The 20,112-nt window shown below is 39.3% G+C and overlaps 1 protein-coding gene across 3 annotated transcripts; it reads left to right on the forward strand.

Annotated features, from left to right (window-relative positions):
* The first annotated feature begins 279 nt into the window (after positions 1-279).
* anxa5a (annexin A5a) lies at positions 280-11,446 on the forward strand. Of its 3 annotated transcripts, XM_035427047.1 has the most exons (12): positions 280-505; positions 1,465-1,549; positions 4,134-4,228; positions 4,777-4,890; positions 5,856-5,946; positions 6,467-6,546; positions 6,797-6,847; positions 8,243-8,336; positions 8,967-9,062; positions 9,376-9,434; positions 9,844-9,966; positions 10,960-11,446. In XM_035427047.1, the coding sequence occupies exons 1-12, from the start codon at positions 500-502 to the stop codon at positions 11,020-11,022; spliced, it is 957 nt and encodes a 318-aa protein (XP_035282938.1). In that variant the 5' UTR covers positions 280-499; the 3' UTR covers positions 11,023-11,446. The 3 variants fall into 3 exon arrangements, with proteins under 3 accessions (XP_035282938.1, XP_035282939.1, XP_035282940.1); XM_035427048.1 differs by lacking the exons at positions 280-505; positions 1,465-1,549; positions 4,134-4,228 and adding exons at positions 4,254-4,357; positions 4,458-4,516; XM_035427049.1 differs by lacking the exons at positions 280-505; positions 1,465-1,549; positions 4,134-4,228 and adding an exon at positions 4,254-4,357.
* Positions 11,447-20,112: the final 8,666 nt, after the last annotated feature.

Here is a 20,112-nt window from a genome sequence, read left to right on the forward strand (position 1 = left end):
GGATGTTGTTTAAGTGACAAGAATATTTGTTTCAGTAATAAGCTGCACCTCAGAGAGTATATTAATTTCAAGTTTTGCAGCACCCACTGCTGTCTCCTCTTCATTCTTCTTTAATACGGTCTTGTTAATAAGGTGTCACATTACCAGTTAGCACAGTAGCATTGTGACTTGATGCCATGGATTACGTTTCAGCAGATGCAGCACTGAACAGCACAGTTTAAAGGCACAGTATTGATGGGGGTTGGACCTGGAGACAGCTGAACTCTCTGTAGAATTTAGTTCAATTAAAGTGACAAAAAAGGAAAAAAGGGGTCATTCAGTTACCTCTTTATCGGATTCTCAGTGTTAGGTGGTCAGACCGTATTCTTCTTGTTTGGGAGATATTTAATTTAATTGATTTGTTTTTACCAGTCTGCTGATATAGAGCAATCCGTGGAAACACTTTTCCTGGAAAAACACTTTTTTCCTGTACGCCTGCATTCACTGGTTGAAGACTGGCATGGAGGTACGGTGTATTTCTTATTCAAAATATGTCTTTTGACATTAAATTGGAAATGTTCAACTACATTGAACTTAAACTTGAATATAATTGTTTATGATTTATACATTATATGGCAGACTGATTGATCTACATGTGGTTCTTTTGCAGCCTCAGAAGCTCAAAGCTTTGTGATAGTCTCATTTGGTTGGACAAATGTGATTATGTTAGCCAGATCACACATTGAGTTCAGGTTATATATCGCTGATTTTCTGTGGCAATTGAGAAATCAGAAACAAGGAAACGTTAGCAAAGAGATTTCTTCACATGAGAGAATGAAGCTTTATTTACTAAGATCTTGAATCTGCGCTGACCTCAACAGTCTTAAATTAAGCGAATCGAAACTGGTACACCGTTTAAATCCAATGGGCAATGCCTCTTTGTTTTATGCAATTCCTAAAGTTTGTTTGTTGATAAATCTCCAATATAATTTAAAAAACTGAAAATGAATTGTGACGAAAGTATTGTGATTACCCTGTCTGCAGTTCAATCAGCTGGAAGCCAGCAGCTTCCTTGACATCAGTGGTAGCCTACCATGTTCCTACATATCTACCATCCTGCGGGTTTTCACTCCAACCATAACAAAGCACACCTCATTCAACAGCTTGAGATCTTCTTGTTGAGCTGCTTATTAGTAGGGATGGATTGCCCAATTAGGGTTGAAATGAAAATCTACAGGATGGTCGATGTCCAGGAACAGGGCTGGTTACCACTTCTCTACATGGATTGGGTGTTGGTGAGTGAAAAACCCCAGAACCCAGAAAGAGCTTCAGTGTTCTCCCATCCATGTCATCATAAGAAAAATCAAATCTACATTAAATGTGAAAATGTGTGTAAGTACATGAACAGTTTTATCATGTACTTACTCACAATCATTACAGATGATTTTTAAAATTCTTTGTCAAACATTTGTTTCTATCCATCAGACTACTGGAGGCAGTGTCAGACCCTTTCTTCATTTCAATGCAAAGCAGGATGCGGAGTTCCTGCACAAGGCCATGAAAGGCATAGGTGAGTACTGCTCTGTCACTCTGACATGCACTTCACATTACACTGAGAAAGACACAAGCCCCAGAAATATTATGTCTACTTAACAATTTGCACTTGGCTTTTGGATTAATTTTGCTGATATGTATAAATTTTAAAACAATGAGTGGCCACTACACAGTTGATTGCAGCAAAATATATTGATCTCTTTGAGAAATGAAAAGTAATACGTTGAGCTTAGTTTAGTGTACCTCTCTTACGAGTACAAGCTTGGTTGAAGCTTGGTAGGTGATTTAAAAAAAAGAAAATTCCAATACGGAACACCTCAGCCATTCATATCTGCTTATTTGCATTTAATCCGCCCCAAAATGAATGAATGAAAGAATGCATAAATAAACAAATAAATAAATAACTATAATTACACAAAACTGATAAAATATAATGAAAGCATAGGTCTTCCCAGAAGATGGTTATTATCACAAGACTGTCATGCCGGAATGGTTGATGAATGAAGGTATTTTTATATGCACATCAATCATCCTTCTAGGCTGAAATATTTATGAAGGATGCACAGTTTGTTCCATCTGTGTGCGCACTTCAGAAACTCCTTGTTTATATTGGTAAAAATTATTTTGTGTTGAGAATAGATCATCTTTGCTTCCCCACAGGTTTACCTATCTACTTCATAATTAATCATTAGTCACAGCTGAGATACAGCTCACACCTTCAAAGCTGAACTCTCGAATACTAAGGCTCCGTATATCAGTCAACAACGTGTTAGACTGTTCTGTCTGTGCTTGTGATCTGTCCTTGGTATACTCTGTATGTAGAAATCACTGTCCTGAAAGTAACAAGTTCTTATAGTGGCTAATATAGGAGGTTCTGAGACCCCATTAGTTCCCTTGAGCAGAGAAATACTCCCCTTATTATAACCAGGCATGACAAGGTATATCCAGAAAAGAGACAGTTTTTATTTCTGCAGAAAGAGTTCGGCACTTACACACAACAAGCCCGAACTGAAGAAAGCAGGGGTGATCTCTACTTTCTATAGTTAAATTACACACAATTATATATTTGATTGGTACATCTGATTAGCACATGGTAAATACATAAGCATAGACTAAAATGTATTCAAATAAGTGATTGGTTATGTCTAATTGTATACCATGAATACTGAAGAAGCACACATCGACCTCTAGCCTTCAATGTTACACAAACAGGCCCTAAATCATAAGCAATTATTTAGACATTATCTAGCAGTTGCTTTCAGAATCCTGGGCAGCATGGCGTCAGTTGCAGTTCCACCCTGGTATGGATGGCAGGGGGGAGGATAAAGGAAAGGCCAAGCTCACCAGGACTCCTAGAAATGTATAAGAGACAGAGCGAAAGAAAACACACACACATAAACATGTTAACTTCTTGTTGTCCTTGGGAGGTTTGGTGACTGGAGTCAGGGACCTTGCTAAAAGGCCTGGGAATTCAGTGCAGTACATGCTTCTAGTTTATAATGAAGAAAACCTCTCCTCCCTTCAGTACCACAACTGGTGATTTACATACATTTTAGCAAATGAGCAGGGCATCCAATTTTTTTGAGCATGCGATCAGAAGTGAACTTGAAGTGATTAACCATCATAGAACAGGCATCCCAGTTCTCATGTTTAGAAGTGACATACTTCACATTAAAAAGAAATGTGATTGCATAGTGTCCTTAAAGAGGTCCTATTTTCGCCATCAACTTCACCTGTAAAAAGTGGGAAATGCATGCCATTATCAACAGTATGGAAACAGGAAATGCAATGAGCTCGCTTTTTCACTGAATCGAGGAGCGAGCTGAAAAGGGTAGCGTGGTAGGAGTATAAGTGGCTGTTGTGGGATAATGGTGTGATGAGGAGGCGCAGATGAGACAATGAGTTAATTGAAGATTAAGGCAAGCGATAAATTGTTTATGAGAGAGCTGGAGGCTGTTGGGGAGATTGACACTGCTGATAATAGGTTGGTGAGAAAGACAATATCGGCACTCCCTTGGATGATGTTCTGCTTTGTTATTGCTTTCAACTGGGGATCCCTGGCAATGTTATGGCTTAAAGAAATTATTTTTAATCATGCAGTAACCACCAAACACTTCAATAAATGTTTTAAAAATGATTTCATTATTGATAAAAATGATCTTGTTGTTCAAAGTGAAGGCCAGACACACTGAAGTTAGATTGAATATTTCCTATCTTTACACTTCAATCACATAGAAAACCTGTCTGTTAAATCAGTCTTTTGAAAATTCTTCCTATAGTATCTGCAGGTTGGTAGTTAGTGTGAAAATAGAAATCTGTACTCATTGTGGCATTAATAACCCTTTCTTGTGTTGCCTATCAAAGAGCAACAAACATGGCTATCCTCTGAATAGTAAATATCTCATCTTCCAATCCTCATTTAACAAGCTTACACTTGTTAAATGCAGGTTCAATGCAACCATTTTGAGATGAGGTTTCTGAATCATGGCTATGGCACACTATCCCTGAGTTTTTTTCTTTTTGTTTGTTTGTTTTTTGTCTCATAGAACCACCCTAGATTCAGTCTAACTTAAATGGTTATTTAAACTCCTGTTTTGCAGGCACCGACGAAGAGGCCATTCTTCGGCTCCTGGTCTCCCGCTGCAACTCTCAGCGGCAGGAGATAAAAGCAGCCTACAAGACCCGTTACGGAAAGGTGAGTCGAGCAGGAGAACAGGCAACCCGGCTGCCTCGCAGGCACCAGTGACAGCAGGAAGGATGACTGGCCACACATGTTTTTTTTAGGAGGCAGGGAACTTCAGAATGATAATTTTGTAATACAAATGTAGGTCAGCAACTGTTCTGCAAAAAGGGTACTCTGATGAAATATGTATTCATTCATTTATGAGTTTGTTTTTTCAAGCTGGAAATTATTATTTTCCTAGTAGGGATTCTCAAAATCAGAATTTGGATAGGACAGCAAGTTTACCTACCAATTATCCAGGTATAAATTAGATAATTGGCATGTGACTCTAGAAATATGGAGGAATCAGGCTCTCTAGGATTTCTGTTATGATAGGCCTATTAGTGAAAGGTTGGCAACATCAAAGCCTTCATTTCGAGTATTATTTATGAAGTCCACTAATGCCTGAGAGCCTTGATTCAGTGGTCCGTCCTGGCTCTTTTCCCATCCAGATAAGATCAGTGCTGGCTCTGTCTGAGTCTTCAAATAAAATTGTTCAAATTGCACCCTCTTTTTCACAGGACTTGGTGAGCGAGTTGCAATCGGAACTCGGAGGAAAGTTTGAAATGCTTGTAGTTGCCCTGATGACGCCACGCATTCTCTACGACGTGACTGAACTCAAGAACGCCATCAAGGTACAGAAGGGGTTCTCCTTTTGTGGACAGCTTGTGCATGGACCTACAGGCTTCCCTTAATCACACCTACGGTGTCACGTTAACAGCAGCATCATGGACAGTCTACACCTGTCGCGTGAACAGTCGGCGTAACTCAATCTGCACGCGAAGATGAGCCAAGTCCAAATGAAGGCTTGAATTCGTATTAGATGTCGTCATGTCTGGGCATGCTACTTTGACTCAAATCTTCTGTCCCATCAGTGCGGCAGATTCGTAACGCATGACTATCAAATCAATAACGTTTGATCCTTGTGGTCTAGGCTACACTCAAAATCAGTTGACAGTATTTTGAATATTACATTGCTGTCACAGCCACACTAAAGTAGCCTAGGCTAATGTGCATAGCCCATGCATAATATTTAAATAGATTTTCTGTTCCTTATTTAACCCACATCTGAAGCAGTTCATGTGTGTTTTATACTCACATTTATGCTTTCGGAAATGAAATGGGTCTACTTAGCTACATTAGCTGCTTTGTAATTTAAATGTTGCAGCATTGGGAATCTGTGAAGGCATTGCTACCTTCAATGTACTTGTCTCTCATTTCCCCTGAAGGCTAATTTTTGATGTTATTGAGCATAGCTCCGCTGCTGCTGTATGAAAATACTAGCTCTATATCATGTTTGCATTTAAGTTTGCATTATCATAAAAAAAACATCCAGATGGCAGTTATTTTCTTTCTCTTTGGTCGCTACATATTGAAAATGCATTCAGAAAATGCATTTGTGCCCGGTCTCTTTGTTTCAGCATGATTCAAAATCGTTTTGCATGTCTGTTTTTAAAACCACATTCCTTATCCTTTTGCGTGGTTTGTGGTTCTTACATTGCAATTTACTGGGAACTGTCGAGTTGGTTCACTGAACTCACACTCAATACAATCAATAATCAGTTAATTAAGTATTGCATGGCTTTGATCTCCATTGCAGGGGGCAGGGACTGAGGAGGCTGTTCTCGTAGAGATCCTGGCCTCCAGAACACCGGAGCAGATCAAGGAAATTGTCAAAGCCTACAAAAAACGTGAGCATGGCTGATGCTCTTTGGTTCGACTGTCTTCGATAGTGGGTAAAAACCAGAGAAGCTGCATTGGCAGTAGTCAAATATTAAGCTGTCATTTTTGATCAAATGGAGTTCTGGTGAATGTACTTGCACAAGAATATTAATTAGCAGTGACCGTGACTTCTTTGGTGTTGTTTATAATCAGTGTGGTTCTATGCTGAGTTGTTTGTACACACGTTACTCAAGAGTCATCTGACCATGAATCCTGTAGCCATCACAGGAACTGTTCATAATCGACAGGAAGGACTACAGAGTGTAATATCCTCAAGTGATTGAATTGTCCTCACGGTCTCTACCAAACTATCTACCATTCACATCTGGCACTATTATAGATCAAGAGATCTCACAATGATAATCTATCCCTTTCAGTTCGTAGGATTGCTGGTCATGGACCTGCCACACGAAGACCACTAATTTGGGTCAATGGAAAGCCACTTGTCTGAGACGTACATCGTTATCCCTCTCCTGTGTTGCATTACAGAGTACCGCAAAAGCCTGGAGTCAGATATCAGCGGTGACACCGCAGGATACTTCAAGAGGATGCTGGTGATTCTCCTCCAGGTGACCTCCCTACCCCGAGAGTGATGGAATTTCGTAATTGCGTCGCCTTGTTTGAAACTAATTTGGTCCTCTCCGGCAAGGGCATGGTCCTCAGGTGTAGGATGTGTAACTTGATCAGATGGGGTAGTTGCTTTTGGGGCCAGCGGTGGATGTCACATGCACTCAGTAAATTATGGGGGGAAAAAAAGTTCCTCTCAGGTATCCCTCACATGCAGTGACAAGGTGACATTTGTTTTTTTTTTTCCCCCAGGCAAGTAGAGAGGAAGGGGTTGATGAAGAAAAGGTGGAGAAGGATGCTAAGGTTAGTGAGTCATGCCTGCATTTATAAATCTGCAATTTTTTTTAGGTGGCTGAGTGCATTATTTTGCTCATAGCAGTATACTTATCAATTTTTCACAGAACTATATAATTTATCAAATGGGCAGATAAATTGTTTCTATTCCAGAGTAGTAGCCCCTGTAACAGACCTATTGCTCCACACTAAAATCTTTTAAATGGAAAAAGAAAGCTCTCCAAACCACTCTGTGTTGTCATGCTGAATTTTAATTGGGCAGGGGAAAGGTCACAGGGTCAAGCCACTTTAAGGTCACAGGGTCAAGTGAGAGGAGTTTATGAATGATCAATACATTTTCAAATATATCATTATGCACACTTCTATTTTCCATTACACGTCCTAACCCTATCACTCACCAGGGTGTTCCAGCAGTGAAACCCTGTGGGTACTTTACTCTAGCCTTTCATGATTAGAGGTGTTGATGTCACCTCAGATCAAATAATGTTAAAGGCTAAGGTTTAGTTATGAGGTGATGAGAAAGGAAATGCATTCTTTCAGCATTCTATATTGTGCTGCAGTAAAGATACACGATTGAGACTGCTCAGCCTATGGAATGTAACTAAAAGGTTCCACAAAAGACATTCAGCTTCATGAACATGTTGTGACGTCACTGATATCACTAACGGTCATGGCTCAATGTACATATTGTCTCTTTGGGGATAGAGTGCAATCAGCGCAGCACGCTGAATAATTCTCCCAGAAATACCCTGAAAGACGTCTGGTATAAGTGAATCTTATAACAGAAGTATAATTTTACAGTCCAATACATTCTAGTATTTTAGACACATACATAAAGCTATTCTTAATTCAGAAAGCAAACTCAGCTCGATTAGTTGAATAATTTGGGGACTTGTCTGTTTCCAATAAAAATGTCCATGGAGTATCAGGATATATCTCTCTACTGACGAAATTATATGTCACAGCAACACATACTATAAGAAATCACTTAGTGAATGAATCAGCATAAGAGCATAAGCCAAGTGGAAGTAATGTATACAGCGTGAAGTATGAAGCCATCTACTCTATTTACACTCCTGCATTACAGTACATCCTATTTATATATACTTTTATTATTAGTATTGTGTCATTATGCATTATTTAAAAAAAAAAATTTCACTTCCAGCAAGAAGTAGTTGTAAAACCCTTGAGGGAACAAATTTGAGCACAGCACCGTTACCTTTCTGCTCTGTATTTGTAGTAATTGAATTTCTTAATATGCATTGCAAAATGTTTAGTTTATCCCACCAAGCTCAAAATAATTTTTGTGAAACAAAAAAAGAAGTGCTGTTTTAAAAGAGGTTTGCAGTCAGACTGACTGGAAATTGAACAAGTGGGAGATAGATTTGTTGCGTTTCTTTGCAGGAACTGTTTGCCGCAGGAGAGGAGAAGTGTGGCACCGACGAGGAAAAATTCATCAGTATCCTTGGTAACAGAAGCACAGAACACTTGAGGAAAGGTGTGTTCTCATGGCATATCATACTGAAGTAGCCTCTTCCAGGTCTTTATGGCTGAGGTTGTTGGTTTTTGTAATTGACTCATTTGAATAGTCCATAACATATATTCAGAATGTATGGCAAAGTTTAACGAAACTTTAATACAAATGTGAATCTTTTATTCATTGAGCGTTTAGGATGTTTATTTTTGGCTGTGTGCCCAAACAAATAAAATCAAGACAGCATTGTCAAGTGCTAATGTTGGCCACAGGGGGTCACTGTAGCAATATATTTTGTCTGTGTGTGATAGAATGTTTGTCATATAAGACATGTCTAATACAGCTAGTAAAGTATCTGAATTTGCAAACTGCTGCTACCTAAACCCCTGAAAACAACCTAACTATGTTTTCATTATTAGGTAAGAATTTAGCATGCTATGATAAGAAGCTAACTTTTAGAGCTCTTGCTAACAAATACATGGTTAAACACTGCTATTTAAAAGGGCTCATATGCAATTTATTGTTAATTAACCTTGTTAATTATTATTCCTCCTTGTGATTGATTTTTATTCATTGACAAAATATTAACCTCATCAGATTTGTTCCTCTCTGCAAAAATACTTTAATTGTATATATTTTCTGTATTGTTAACAGTTTTTGATGCATACAAGAAACTGTCTGGGTATGACATTGAAGACAGTATTGAAAGAGAGACTTCTGGGAGTCTGCAGGACTTGCTCCTGGCTGTAGGTGAGTACTGCCAGTGCTTAAAATGGACACACAAGGCCTGTTTTCACAAAATTGACTGAAAATATCTGAACAAATAGTTTACTGCTACTAGAAACAACATTAAGTAATACTTAAAATGCTAAATTTCTATATGAAGTACACTGTTGTCATGATGCATGGGTTGAATATTCTGTTAATATTTCATACTCATTTTACAACATATTCAATTTTATTTTATCTATCTGCCTTCTCATGTGATAATTTGATTAATAAGTGAAAACTGTTATTTCAGGTTTTTCAAGATAAAATTATAAAATTGGTCTTTTTTCCACAGTGAAGTGTACTAGGAGTGTTCCAGCCTATTTTGCAGAAAACCTCTACCACAGCATGAGGGTACGTTCATTTTCATAATCATTTACTTCAGATAAACAAACATCCATATCAAATATTTCATGATTCTGTCACCAGTCATTTAATCATATCTATTCATCCTTTAAGAAGACCAAATTACTATTGGTCATGGATGTGCATTCTACTTAGCCAGTGGTTATAGTGTGTTCATTTTTCATTCATAAAATGTTTGCCCTTGTCTCATTACTTAATGTTACTATTCAATTTAACTGCTTGGACCTACTCCAGGGCAAATTGCACAGCTTATTTTACATAGCATTTATTTATTATGCTGGATATTTACTGAAGTACTGTGAGTATATATCCCGCTTAAGGGTATCACAGCAATGCCGGATTAAAACTCACAACCCCACTGGCTTAATGAGACTTGTCCATTGTGCCCACTGCACAGAGAGCTGGTACAGATGATGAGACGCTGATCCGGATCATGGTCTCGCGGAGTGAAGTGGACATGCTGGACATCAGAGCAGAGTTCAAACGGATGTACAAGCAATCGCTGTACAACACTATCCAGGTGCCCCATCACCCCTGTGTGTGTGTGTGTTATACCATATATTTTCTGGGGGAAAATGTCATTACGCATACCATACCTCATACATACCACACACCCTGACCATGCAAACTGGTGAATCCTTGGCCTATTTGTAAAACCACCTTCAGAGAATCCACCACTTCCTGACTAAATACTCTCCCTAGCTCTCAGTCCAGAGTCGCCAATTTTTGGCCAGCTGACTATGGAGAGATTGGGGATGCGATTGGTGGGGACTCCTTTCACCAGTTTGTTTAATCAGCAGTTTTCAGTTGCGCTGTTTTTATTTGCCGTGAGATCTGGCAACCGTGGCTTAGTCCATGCATTACTCATCTCTCACCTGGACAACTGCAGCAACCTTCTTGCTGGCCTCTCTGCTTTTCCCACTACTTGGCTACTTATATTGGCTCACATCAATTGCTGGTACCAGCCTATCAGGCACCTACAGAGACAGCTCCATTATATCTTCAAAAGATCATCAGATCACACCTGTCAACCAAACTCCTCCGTTCTGCTTCCTCTGGGCACCTGGTACCTCCCCTGGCGTGCTTGTACTTCCAGGTCATGTCTTGGGTTTCGTCTGGTCTATGGTTTCGTCTCATTTCTGTCCTGGCCCCCTGGTGGTGAAATGAGCTTCCCACTGCAGTCAGAACAGCAGAAACCCTGCCCATATTCTGATGCAGACAGAAGAGTCGCCTCTTCAAATTGCACCATGGCTCGCATGACCCCACTCTAAATAACCATTCTTTTTCCTTTTTTTTCTTTGGTTTTCCTTCCTCCCTTTTCTATTTCTAGTTCTCCACTTCTGTAAGTCACTCTGGAAAAGAGCACCTGCTAAGTGACTGTAATGTATGTAATGTAACCTCAAGTTGATTGCTTATTTTGGTGATTGTGTGGTGGATGCTGTGGTCAGACACCGTGGGGCACATGGTATACCTTTCAGTGATGCTAACTATGGTCTGCTGTTTCTCTTCCCAGGAGGACACATCTGGTGATTACAGGAAGGCTCTCCAGTACCTCACTGGTGGTAATGATGGCTAGTATCTCTGTCAATCAGAGACAGAGCTCTGCCCATATCTTATGTCTGTACTGCCTTACTATCCAGAGTGCTCCAGTCAGAGCCATGTATTGTGCTCTGTTTTCAGTAACTATTGTTTGTTTCGTGCACTTTTATTAATTATTTTGCATAGTTATTTTAGCACTAGTTTTTGCACTAATCATAGAAAAATAGCTGTGATTATCAACTACATTTTTAATTGTTCTGTTTTAGAGTTTGCTCTTTGGCCTGAGGGTGTTCTTTCTAGTCAATTCTGAAAGGCTAAAAATATTATGCACTGTTCCTCATCAGTCAAAATCAAATTAACTCTGAAATCAAAATACTGTAAGAAGGATGGTGTCCCTTGGAGTTATTTGTGCTGTGAACTGAAAATGTAATGCTGCGACTTAATAAATTATGTCCTGTCAATCATGCTTTTTCATTTTTAAATGGCTGTTATGATCTTAAGGTGAAAAATGGTTCAATTCTGTATTATTTCAAATAATCATGGTCCAAGAATACAGGGTGCACAAATAATGAAGATTTTGTAATAGAAGTTGCTGCAAATAATCAGTTTTATACAGTATACAAGTGTTGTACAAAACACATATTGCTCAAAAGACATATAACGACTGCATTCTGATTATTCGTCTCTCTGGAAGAAATCTCTTCTACCTTCCAAGGGTTCATCAAATTTGAGGTGCTGTGGACGGAAAATATGGACACTAGATGCCGCCAAAATACTATGATAGGAAAGCGGGCCCCTCAGTGAGTATAACAGTATTGTACGAAGGACCCACTGGTTTGTTTTTCCAGTATCATTGAAGAGGCTCTGTGGCTTGATACACATGCTTATAATTTGTCATTCTGGTTTGGCTATACATGGCTGGCAAATGGTGTGAAGCATAGCAAATGTTAAACAATGAATTTTGCAAACAACACATGCATTCTGACTTGGGTGTGCAATTCTCTGAGCTCAGCCAAGTACACAGTGATAATTTATGAGGAGATGATGATGCTATTTGAGCAGATATCTTGTCAGAGCAACATATTTAAAAGTCCTCATGTAACAGAGCCTGAATTTTCCCTCTCACAAGAAACTATACATTTCAGGTCTGAGAGCTTTTATTCATTCCTTTTAAAGCCAGAAAGAGAACAGGACGCTCCAGTTCCATGGAAATGTTTCACTAGAGAATGGGTGATGAGTTGGAATTCTTGTTTTAACAGCAGTCTCTGGTCTACTCCCAGTGCAGCGGAACAGCGATTGCATTATATAATGAGGAGCCAGATGGCTCGTTCTTTCAAATGATGAAATCCCCTTGCAATATTATCTAAACATTTCCTCCGGGTGTGAACCAAAAGTCGTGTTTTAACAAGATTCAGGCGGGAAAGTAAGTACTCCCTCTGCCACTGCCTTATATACGCTTTTGTTTTGAAAAGAACGTCCAGGCTATTATTCATGTTACATGCATGTTTTTGACAGAACCCAGAGCTCCTATATTGTTTGTGAGCCCTATTCTATAAAACTTTAGTCGCTGTGGATAGTCCCATATCAGATTTAATCCTGTGGAAACCATGGTGTTGGTTACAATCATAGTGTCAAACCAGATTTCATCAGGTCATCCTTTAGAATGGGCCAGTAAGCAGGAGTACAGGAGATTTTTCCTGTCCAAATCTACAAGTTGTGTAATTAGATAAGTTGAAAGGCCAGTTCTGTGGGTCATGACCCAGAGACCTAGAAAATCTGCAGGACTGCTCTACTGCTATTCATTTAATAAACCAATTATCCATTACACATTCTGTCAAGTAATGAGTAGATGGACTCCAAACAAAAAAGAATATTTGTTTTATTACTATTGCTGTTATTTAATTTTCATTCATTCATTCTGGTAAAACATATTCTGAACAATAACTGGGTGTTATAAGTTTTCCTAGGTTGGTGCGCTCTTTTCTCACTTCGAGCACCTGCCCCTCAAAAGGTCTCTGCCCGGCCTTGATCATATAATGCATATACTACCATCTGGGTCCAGTGAAATGCTGTACATCTCATTTCACATTGAAAGAGCAGTTTCAATACATGGCTGTGACCAACAATGAAATATTTGTTTAGCCAATAAATCCTCACCAGTCATGTGCACCCTCCGAGTGCCAATCTGAACCCTAAGCCTCTTTAAAAACTTTTCAGCTCTAAAGCTTTTGCTTAGAAGTATTAATGAATGGTGCAGGAAATTCCAGGGTGTGTGTGTGTTTTTTTAAAAATTGTCACAGATTTTGCCATACATCTCAGCCAATAGCAGGGCTCATGTGGCAGTGAGGTGAGTCAGGCCACCTCAGATGACACAGAGGTAATGCTGCCAGCTCCACCTTCAAAAAAAAAAAACATCCTGCCTGGGCTGCGCGTGAATGTCCTGTGTGTGCGTGTGGTCTCTGTGAACGTGTTCTATGAGGGAGTGTCCAGAGTGGGTGTGGTCTCTGTGAGCGTGGTCCATTAAGAAGTTTGTAGTGTGGGAGTGTCCTGTGTGAGTCCTGTGTGTTCCGTGTGGGTGTATTCCGTGTGAAAATGTTCACTGTGAAGAAAAAAACCAAAAAAAAAACCAGAGGGAGCATTCTTTGAGGCCTTGTTTATACTTATGTCTGATACAGGTAACAAATCAGATATCTGTATATTCAGTACATGCAGTTTTCTGTTCAAACAAGATTGATAATATGCTCTTGTTGCATACTGGACTTTGTGTGTTTATACCAAGAGTGAAGTTCTCCTAGTTGTGGCTTTCAGAGCCATATCTGAGGAGGGGACGTTCCATGAAACCAGTTAGCCATTTTGGCTCTCAGATCCCGAATTAAGCCATACTGTGTAATGCTGATGGTAAATGTGTGCAGTTACTGATCCCATTTATATGATCAGCCATCTGCTCTGTCTGCTTTTTTTCTGAACATCTTTTAAAATCAAGTTTTGAGAGAACATACAAACAAAGGATTACCAACTTAGTTGATGCAAGTCTCGTACCCTCATAGTGCTGAAAAAAACGCATAAATAAAAGAAATAAACAAATAAATGATAATAAATAAACTATTATATATATATATATATATATATATATATATACTGTGTATATACTCTATATTATAGGTTTACCTGTGTGTACATGCATCTTTGTAGTGTGAGTATGTATGTCTTGCATTTATGCATAAGTATATATGGCGAAGGATTAATAAGAAATTATGCAGGTAATTATTTGCTTCTGCTGTTTGCTTTTTCTTTGTTGCGGCCAGGATTCGGGTCGGCCTTCCCTGCTGATTAAGTTCAGCTGCCTCCATTGGAACTCAATGCTATACAGAAGACTGTATAGTCTTTTAGAGTTTTACGAATTCTGATGAAGACCTGACAACGTGGCCGAAACGTCAATGGTTTTTATAGACACGGATTAAATAAAATCTAAATATTTTTTATTGCCAGCAGCAGTTACGCCTGTTCCTTGATCAATTCAATTCAAGTTCAGTTCTTTTTACTGTGTATATTTTCTGGCTGCACCAGCTCATAGCCGGTTTGAGTGCTATTTTATCCTCTTCTAGCCTCAGATATCAGGCCTGGAATAAAAGAGTTTGTTGTCTTAATAAATCAGTTTCCTAAACTACAGTGTTCTTGGACTAGTGACACTTGAGAAGAAAATTTTGATCAGTTACTTGAGCAATGCTTATCCTCAGAAGCCATTTCAAGAGGCGCCTATTGGGAAACAATTTTGTCACTTGACAATGACTCTCATTTCAGCTTTAGGTCACCTCCAGGGTAGGGCAAATGCTCATGTGAGCTCTACAAATTCATCCACCCGTGTGTCATTCCATCTCATGTTAAATGATCAGGTCGTCTTGCTGGAACACATCTTCCTCGGGCTTCAAATGTTGTAAGCTTCAAGTGAGGACTTGAGATACTATCAATGATTTATGATCTGATGTTTTGTGCACTAATATCATTGAGAGGCCCTGAGGCATCAAGAGTTGGGTTTTGTTCAGGTGAATGAATATAATTCAATACCTAACTATTTTAAACAGGTCCTGGCAATGAAAGCGTAATTGTGTTTCAAATGGTTTTGTTTCGGAATTGATTTTCGCTCGTGAATAGGGGCCTGAATCAAGGCCCTTGACTCAAAGCGAGCTTTGTCCTCAGAAACCTCCCCGGCTTCCTGAAGTGATTTGTTTTTACCTGCATACCTTGAAGCTGCACGGTGAGCGCTAACACAAGCGTCTCTTCTTCAGTGAATAAAACATTTCAAGAGACTAAAATATCAAAGCCATCAGCGGAACTCAACCAGAGAACAAGAAATAGGAGGGGTCTCAGACAACAGACACCGAAAGGGAGTGGTGAAGAGGCGGAAAAAGATATTATTTGAAATTAAATGAAAATCAGACGACATTTTTTTCTTTGTGACATTTGTGGCTAATTTGTGGCAAAATGATTCATAATTTCTTGTGTAAGCATGCTAATAGCCACAAACCTACAGTATGATCATAGAAGGATGATTCCGTGAATTTCATTCCAAGCCAATCATTTAAAGTCTTGTTTTATAATCCTTACAACTCCATTGGAAATGTCTTTCATTCATTAAGTCATAGAGGAATATCCAGCACTGTCTTTTAATAGTACGTATACTGGATGTGGCAATTATTTACAGTACAGAGAAAGGACCAAACGAGAAATGCCTCAAAGTACAGTTTATTTAATTCCATAGGAAACTACTGAATATGATCATCAGGAAGAATTCCTTCCAGGTTAAAGACATTGGTTAAATTTACTCAATTCTCAGTTACAGAATGCTTTAGCAGCCATTTTGTTCTGTGGTCAACACTGCACATTTCAACAAGGTGAAGTGAATATTTCAGTAATTGCTTGCAACGTACAGGGTAACCTTCAGTGTTTGGGTACGAGATGCATTCCACCCACAGAGGAGAACCGAAAAAAACTTTCACCCACAAGAATGAAAATCTATGGCACCCTCCTTTGTTCCATACGGCATGCTGGGTCACATCCTTGGTTGCCGTGGGGAATGCTCATCTTCATCTTCTTTTGATGTATGCTTCAAAAATATTGATATTTCAGGAATATTTCAGGAATGAGCTCCATGTATTCATATCCTTAGGATATGCTATCACAAGGAAAGATTCATGATACTGAAATAGGGACAAAAAAGATCATAATAATTAGTTTTCTATCTGTAGAACTAAAATGTGATTAAAGCAATATTATGTAGAGTGGATACAGGGACAAGTGCTATGAGGCTGAGGAGTGTATTATATAATAATATCTTAAAGCCATCAAATAAACACTTAGCCTAAGTCCTCAAACATCCAGCCCAGCTCATTCTCTTGCATAACGATCATCAATCTATGATATTGTCCTGTCTGTTATATTATTAAAGATTTTACTAATAATCAATAGATAAATTACACATGCAACTTTTCAGAAAGAGTACTGAACATATATTTTCCAATTCCTTCGAAGTGAATGCCTTTGGTTTGCCTTAAACAGCTAATGCAAGGTGCTTCTACGTGGCGGAAAGATTTCCCTGGCCCAATGGTTTTAGCACGCACTGACATGCATATGAGTCCTGAAAGACATAGTTTACGTTTACAAAGCCCGTGGAGCAGATCATGCCAGGAACAGGCATGCAGGATAAATGCTTTTCATCAATCAGAGGCCTTCAGGAGCAGTAAGTGTTTGTGCAGTGTACCCGTACTGTTCTGGCACAAGTTAAATTAGAAACGATGACTCACTCATGGATGAGTCACTCACTACTCACAGGCCTACGGGCACATCCTGTTAGGTGCCGTGTGAAACTCCAATGGCTGTGAGTGCCAGGTATCGCTGACCTTGTGAGTGCCACCGGGACCTCGTTGGTTCCAGACTTAGGAGTGGGAGCCATCTCCAGCACAGGACCGTCTTTATCGGGTACAAACAAACAGGCCCCCTTCTACCTGTGGGTAATGATCATACAGTATCAGTAATGATGGATGTGCACTCCCAATAGTAACACAATAAGTGTATGCTGTTAGTTGCACTCAAAGTAGCACAAGCACTCAAGCGCTTCCTATAAATGTGGACACAGAATAAACTCAGCAGCAAAAGGAACCCTTAATAAATTCATACCAGTACCTAAAATTGTAAATAAAAAAATGAGCGCTAGCTAAAAGAAATCTCCTGATTATTAGTTGACACCCATTTCTATCTCCTGATTTATAGTTTAACAATTCTATTGGTCTGAACATGATACGATCTCTGATTTCACCCAATCATATTGCTTGTGGTAATCATCAAGCGTGGGTTTCAGAAAAGAACATGTTCTACCTGGAAACTGCATTCCTAAGTGTAAACGGCTAGTCTCTGTGACAACCTGATACACCTTCACTTGGCATCGGCACTGGAACATTCAACAAAGGACCGTGTGAATAATATTAATTTGTTTTGTAATATTAAAATTAAATTTTGCTCTCATTATTGATCTTGGAGACAATGAGTATGAGAGACTCAACGTATATATATGATTACCTGTAATTATGTTGTTCTTGTAGAATAGAAAACTGAAAAAAAAACTGAGAAAGAGAAGAGAAAAAAACTGAAGTCTGGAAACATGACTCAATGGGCTGGAATTAATTCTCACTAAACATTATTGGTTCTTGGGCAAATAATATTTTGAAAGAAAGGGCTAGTCTTTGGTGCAATGATGCTATAAGTTGTTTAGTCAGGAATCGCATATGATGACCCACAGCTGTCGTGTGATGATCTGCTTTAAAAGAGGATCAAAGCTTCAAGGTTACAGTCTCTGAAAGTCAAAGAACTTTAAAAAAAAAGTTTGTGGAGTGCTATTCGGGCTAGACATGCTACAATCCTGTCATTCACAAGTCATGCTGTACTGTATTGTCCAAGTTTGTTACTTAGAACTACTGCATTTACTCTTTGAAATGCACTACACAATTACAACCCCTCCAGTAAGTAAATACCCATAGACAACTATTATCCATATTGATTATTTTGTAAAAAGTAGTGTTCTCTGCCATTCGTTTGTAAACAATGTATGTATTAATATAACCGAAGAGGAAAGGACTTTTCTCAACAGAGGAACTGGGTAACTTCAGTCCACCACACTTTATTTCCGCCAAGGAGACCCCATACTGCTTAGAGCTGAACAAAGGGATACTGTGCTGTGTATTGTGATTGAAATTGTACTCTGTCTTCTATAAATATACGTGACTATCCAGCCTTTCTCTCCCTTCTGTCTAGGATGTGGAGGCTATGGGAGTGTCATGTAGCACTGGTATAGGTGAGTTAGTGAATGCATGTGTGTTGGGGGAGGTCAGTAAGGTGTAAGGGGTTGGGCGTAACTAAGGGCCGTAGGTTCAATGTGCTGGGGTCTGGTGTAAAAAAAACGTAGAATTCTACAAATGCTCTTTTTAGGGGTTCAGGCCTGTTTTTTCCCCCAATCTTCTTTTGTATTTCCACTGTAAAACGTCTTTGTGGCAGTGTCTCTGCAAAAAGCAGAATACAAATAAAGTTGAATTGAACTGAACGCAGATACTAGGCCATTAGGGTGGGGATTTCTACCACAATGTGAAGAATGAAAATGTATGTAGGAGAGACCTGTTGAGGCAGAGGGAGTGGGTTTCACACTGCATGGTTACGGACTCAGTTCAGGCAACAGAGATTTGATCTGAGAGACCGTGAAAAACTACAAAAGGACATGAACAAGTTTTGACATCTTTTCAGCCTGAGCTGGGGTCTTATGTAACAACCCTGGAATTCAACAAATCTTTCACATAATCGCAACTTCCTGATCAACCATATATATCATATATATATATATATATATCTCTCATTTCACTGTATGAGAGAGAGGTGAGAGGTGCTTACTGGATAAAGGCATACTATGTAGGGTTTTGCGGTCCTTGTAGACTCTGTGTTTGTAAACCCCACTCACACCTAAATGGTAAATGGACTGCATTTATATAGCGCTTTTATCCAAAGCGCTTTACAATTGATGCCTCTCATTCGCCAGAGCAGTTAGGGGTTAGGTGTCTTGCTCAAGGACACTTCGACATGCCAAGGGCGGGGTTTGAACCGGCAACCCTCCGATTGCCAGACAATTGGTCTTACCTCCTGAGCTATGTCGCCCCGTTGCCGCGCACAGAACACACCTCCTTTGCCATGCACAGAACACATTGCGTTTCTGGTCTGTTCTAGTATAGGAAATACACATGGTCTCTTAGTCTGCATTATGCATACATTTAAGAGTCACGGCCATATTTATGCATTGAATAAGAAATATCATTAAGAAAAGCATTGGCTATACTGGCATAATAGACAGCAATAACTGTTTGCCCCATGTTCTAGTCACACGTGCAGGTCATTCCAAATGTTTCACATTTTCAAGCACACTTTCCATTAGCATTATAGGCTAAGTGCAGACGTATGTTTGCAGGGGTGAAACTCAAACAGCACATTGAAAGATTACTGTCCTATCAAGATATGCTGCCCTAGCAACCACATGATATGTGCTTTGAACATTCAGTAAGCAGTGTACGTAGGTCATGATTACATCAGGAAACACAGAAACCTTCTTTTAATACTACTGATGTTCTAAACATAAAATCTTTTAGACTGATTTGTCCAGAACATTTGCTATAATGTACTTTAAACAGTGACAAATGTTCAAAGAATGCACTGGTAGGACATCACAATGGCATCAAGATGGTCTTCAGAAGGCTAAACTGCTAAACCATATCTCTTAAATGATCTACGGTTCCACACTTTTATTTGATTCCTTTCCAGTACACATCCCATCGCAGGCTGTATTTTCAGCTTTTGCTGAGCAGAGAATCGGTGAGAGTTTTCACCTGAGAGATCTGAGGGTCATGTGTCTGCTTGCCTGGGACAGACAGAAACACAGACAGACAGACAGACTTTTGGAGAAGGGTTTCACTCAGGTAACAGTGAAAGCGTAGAGATTCTTTATAGCGTGGCAGCAGTGAGGACCACAATGATTCTGAATAAATGGTTTACCACCTGACTTGAAAGAACTAAAGTGAAAAATGATGTACTTTAGAAT

The sequence above is a fragment of the Anguilla anguilla genome, chromosome 7, assembly GCF_013347855.1.
Source record: "Anguilla anguilla isolate fAngAng1 chromosome 7, fAngAng1.pri, whole genome shotgun sequence".
Classification (NCBI taxonomy): Eukaryota; Metazoa; Chordata; class Actinopteri; order Anguilliformes; family Anguillidae; genus Anguilla; species Anguilla anguilla.

Bases quoted from the DNA above. Each gene is read 5' to 3' on its own strand.
- anxa5a (XM_035427047.1), top strand. The intron at 5,947-6,466 runs GTGAGCATGGCT...GTTGCATTACAG, and splicing joins TGTCAAAGCCTACAAAAAAC to AGTACCGCAAAAGCCTGGAG. The intron at 9,063-9,375 runs GTGAGTACTGCC...TTTTTTCCACAG, and splicing joins GGACTTGCTCCTGGCTGTAG to TGAAGTGTACTAGGAGTGTT.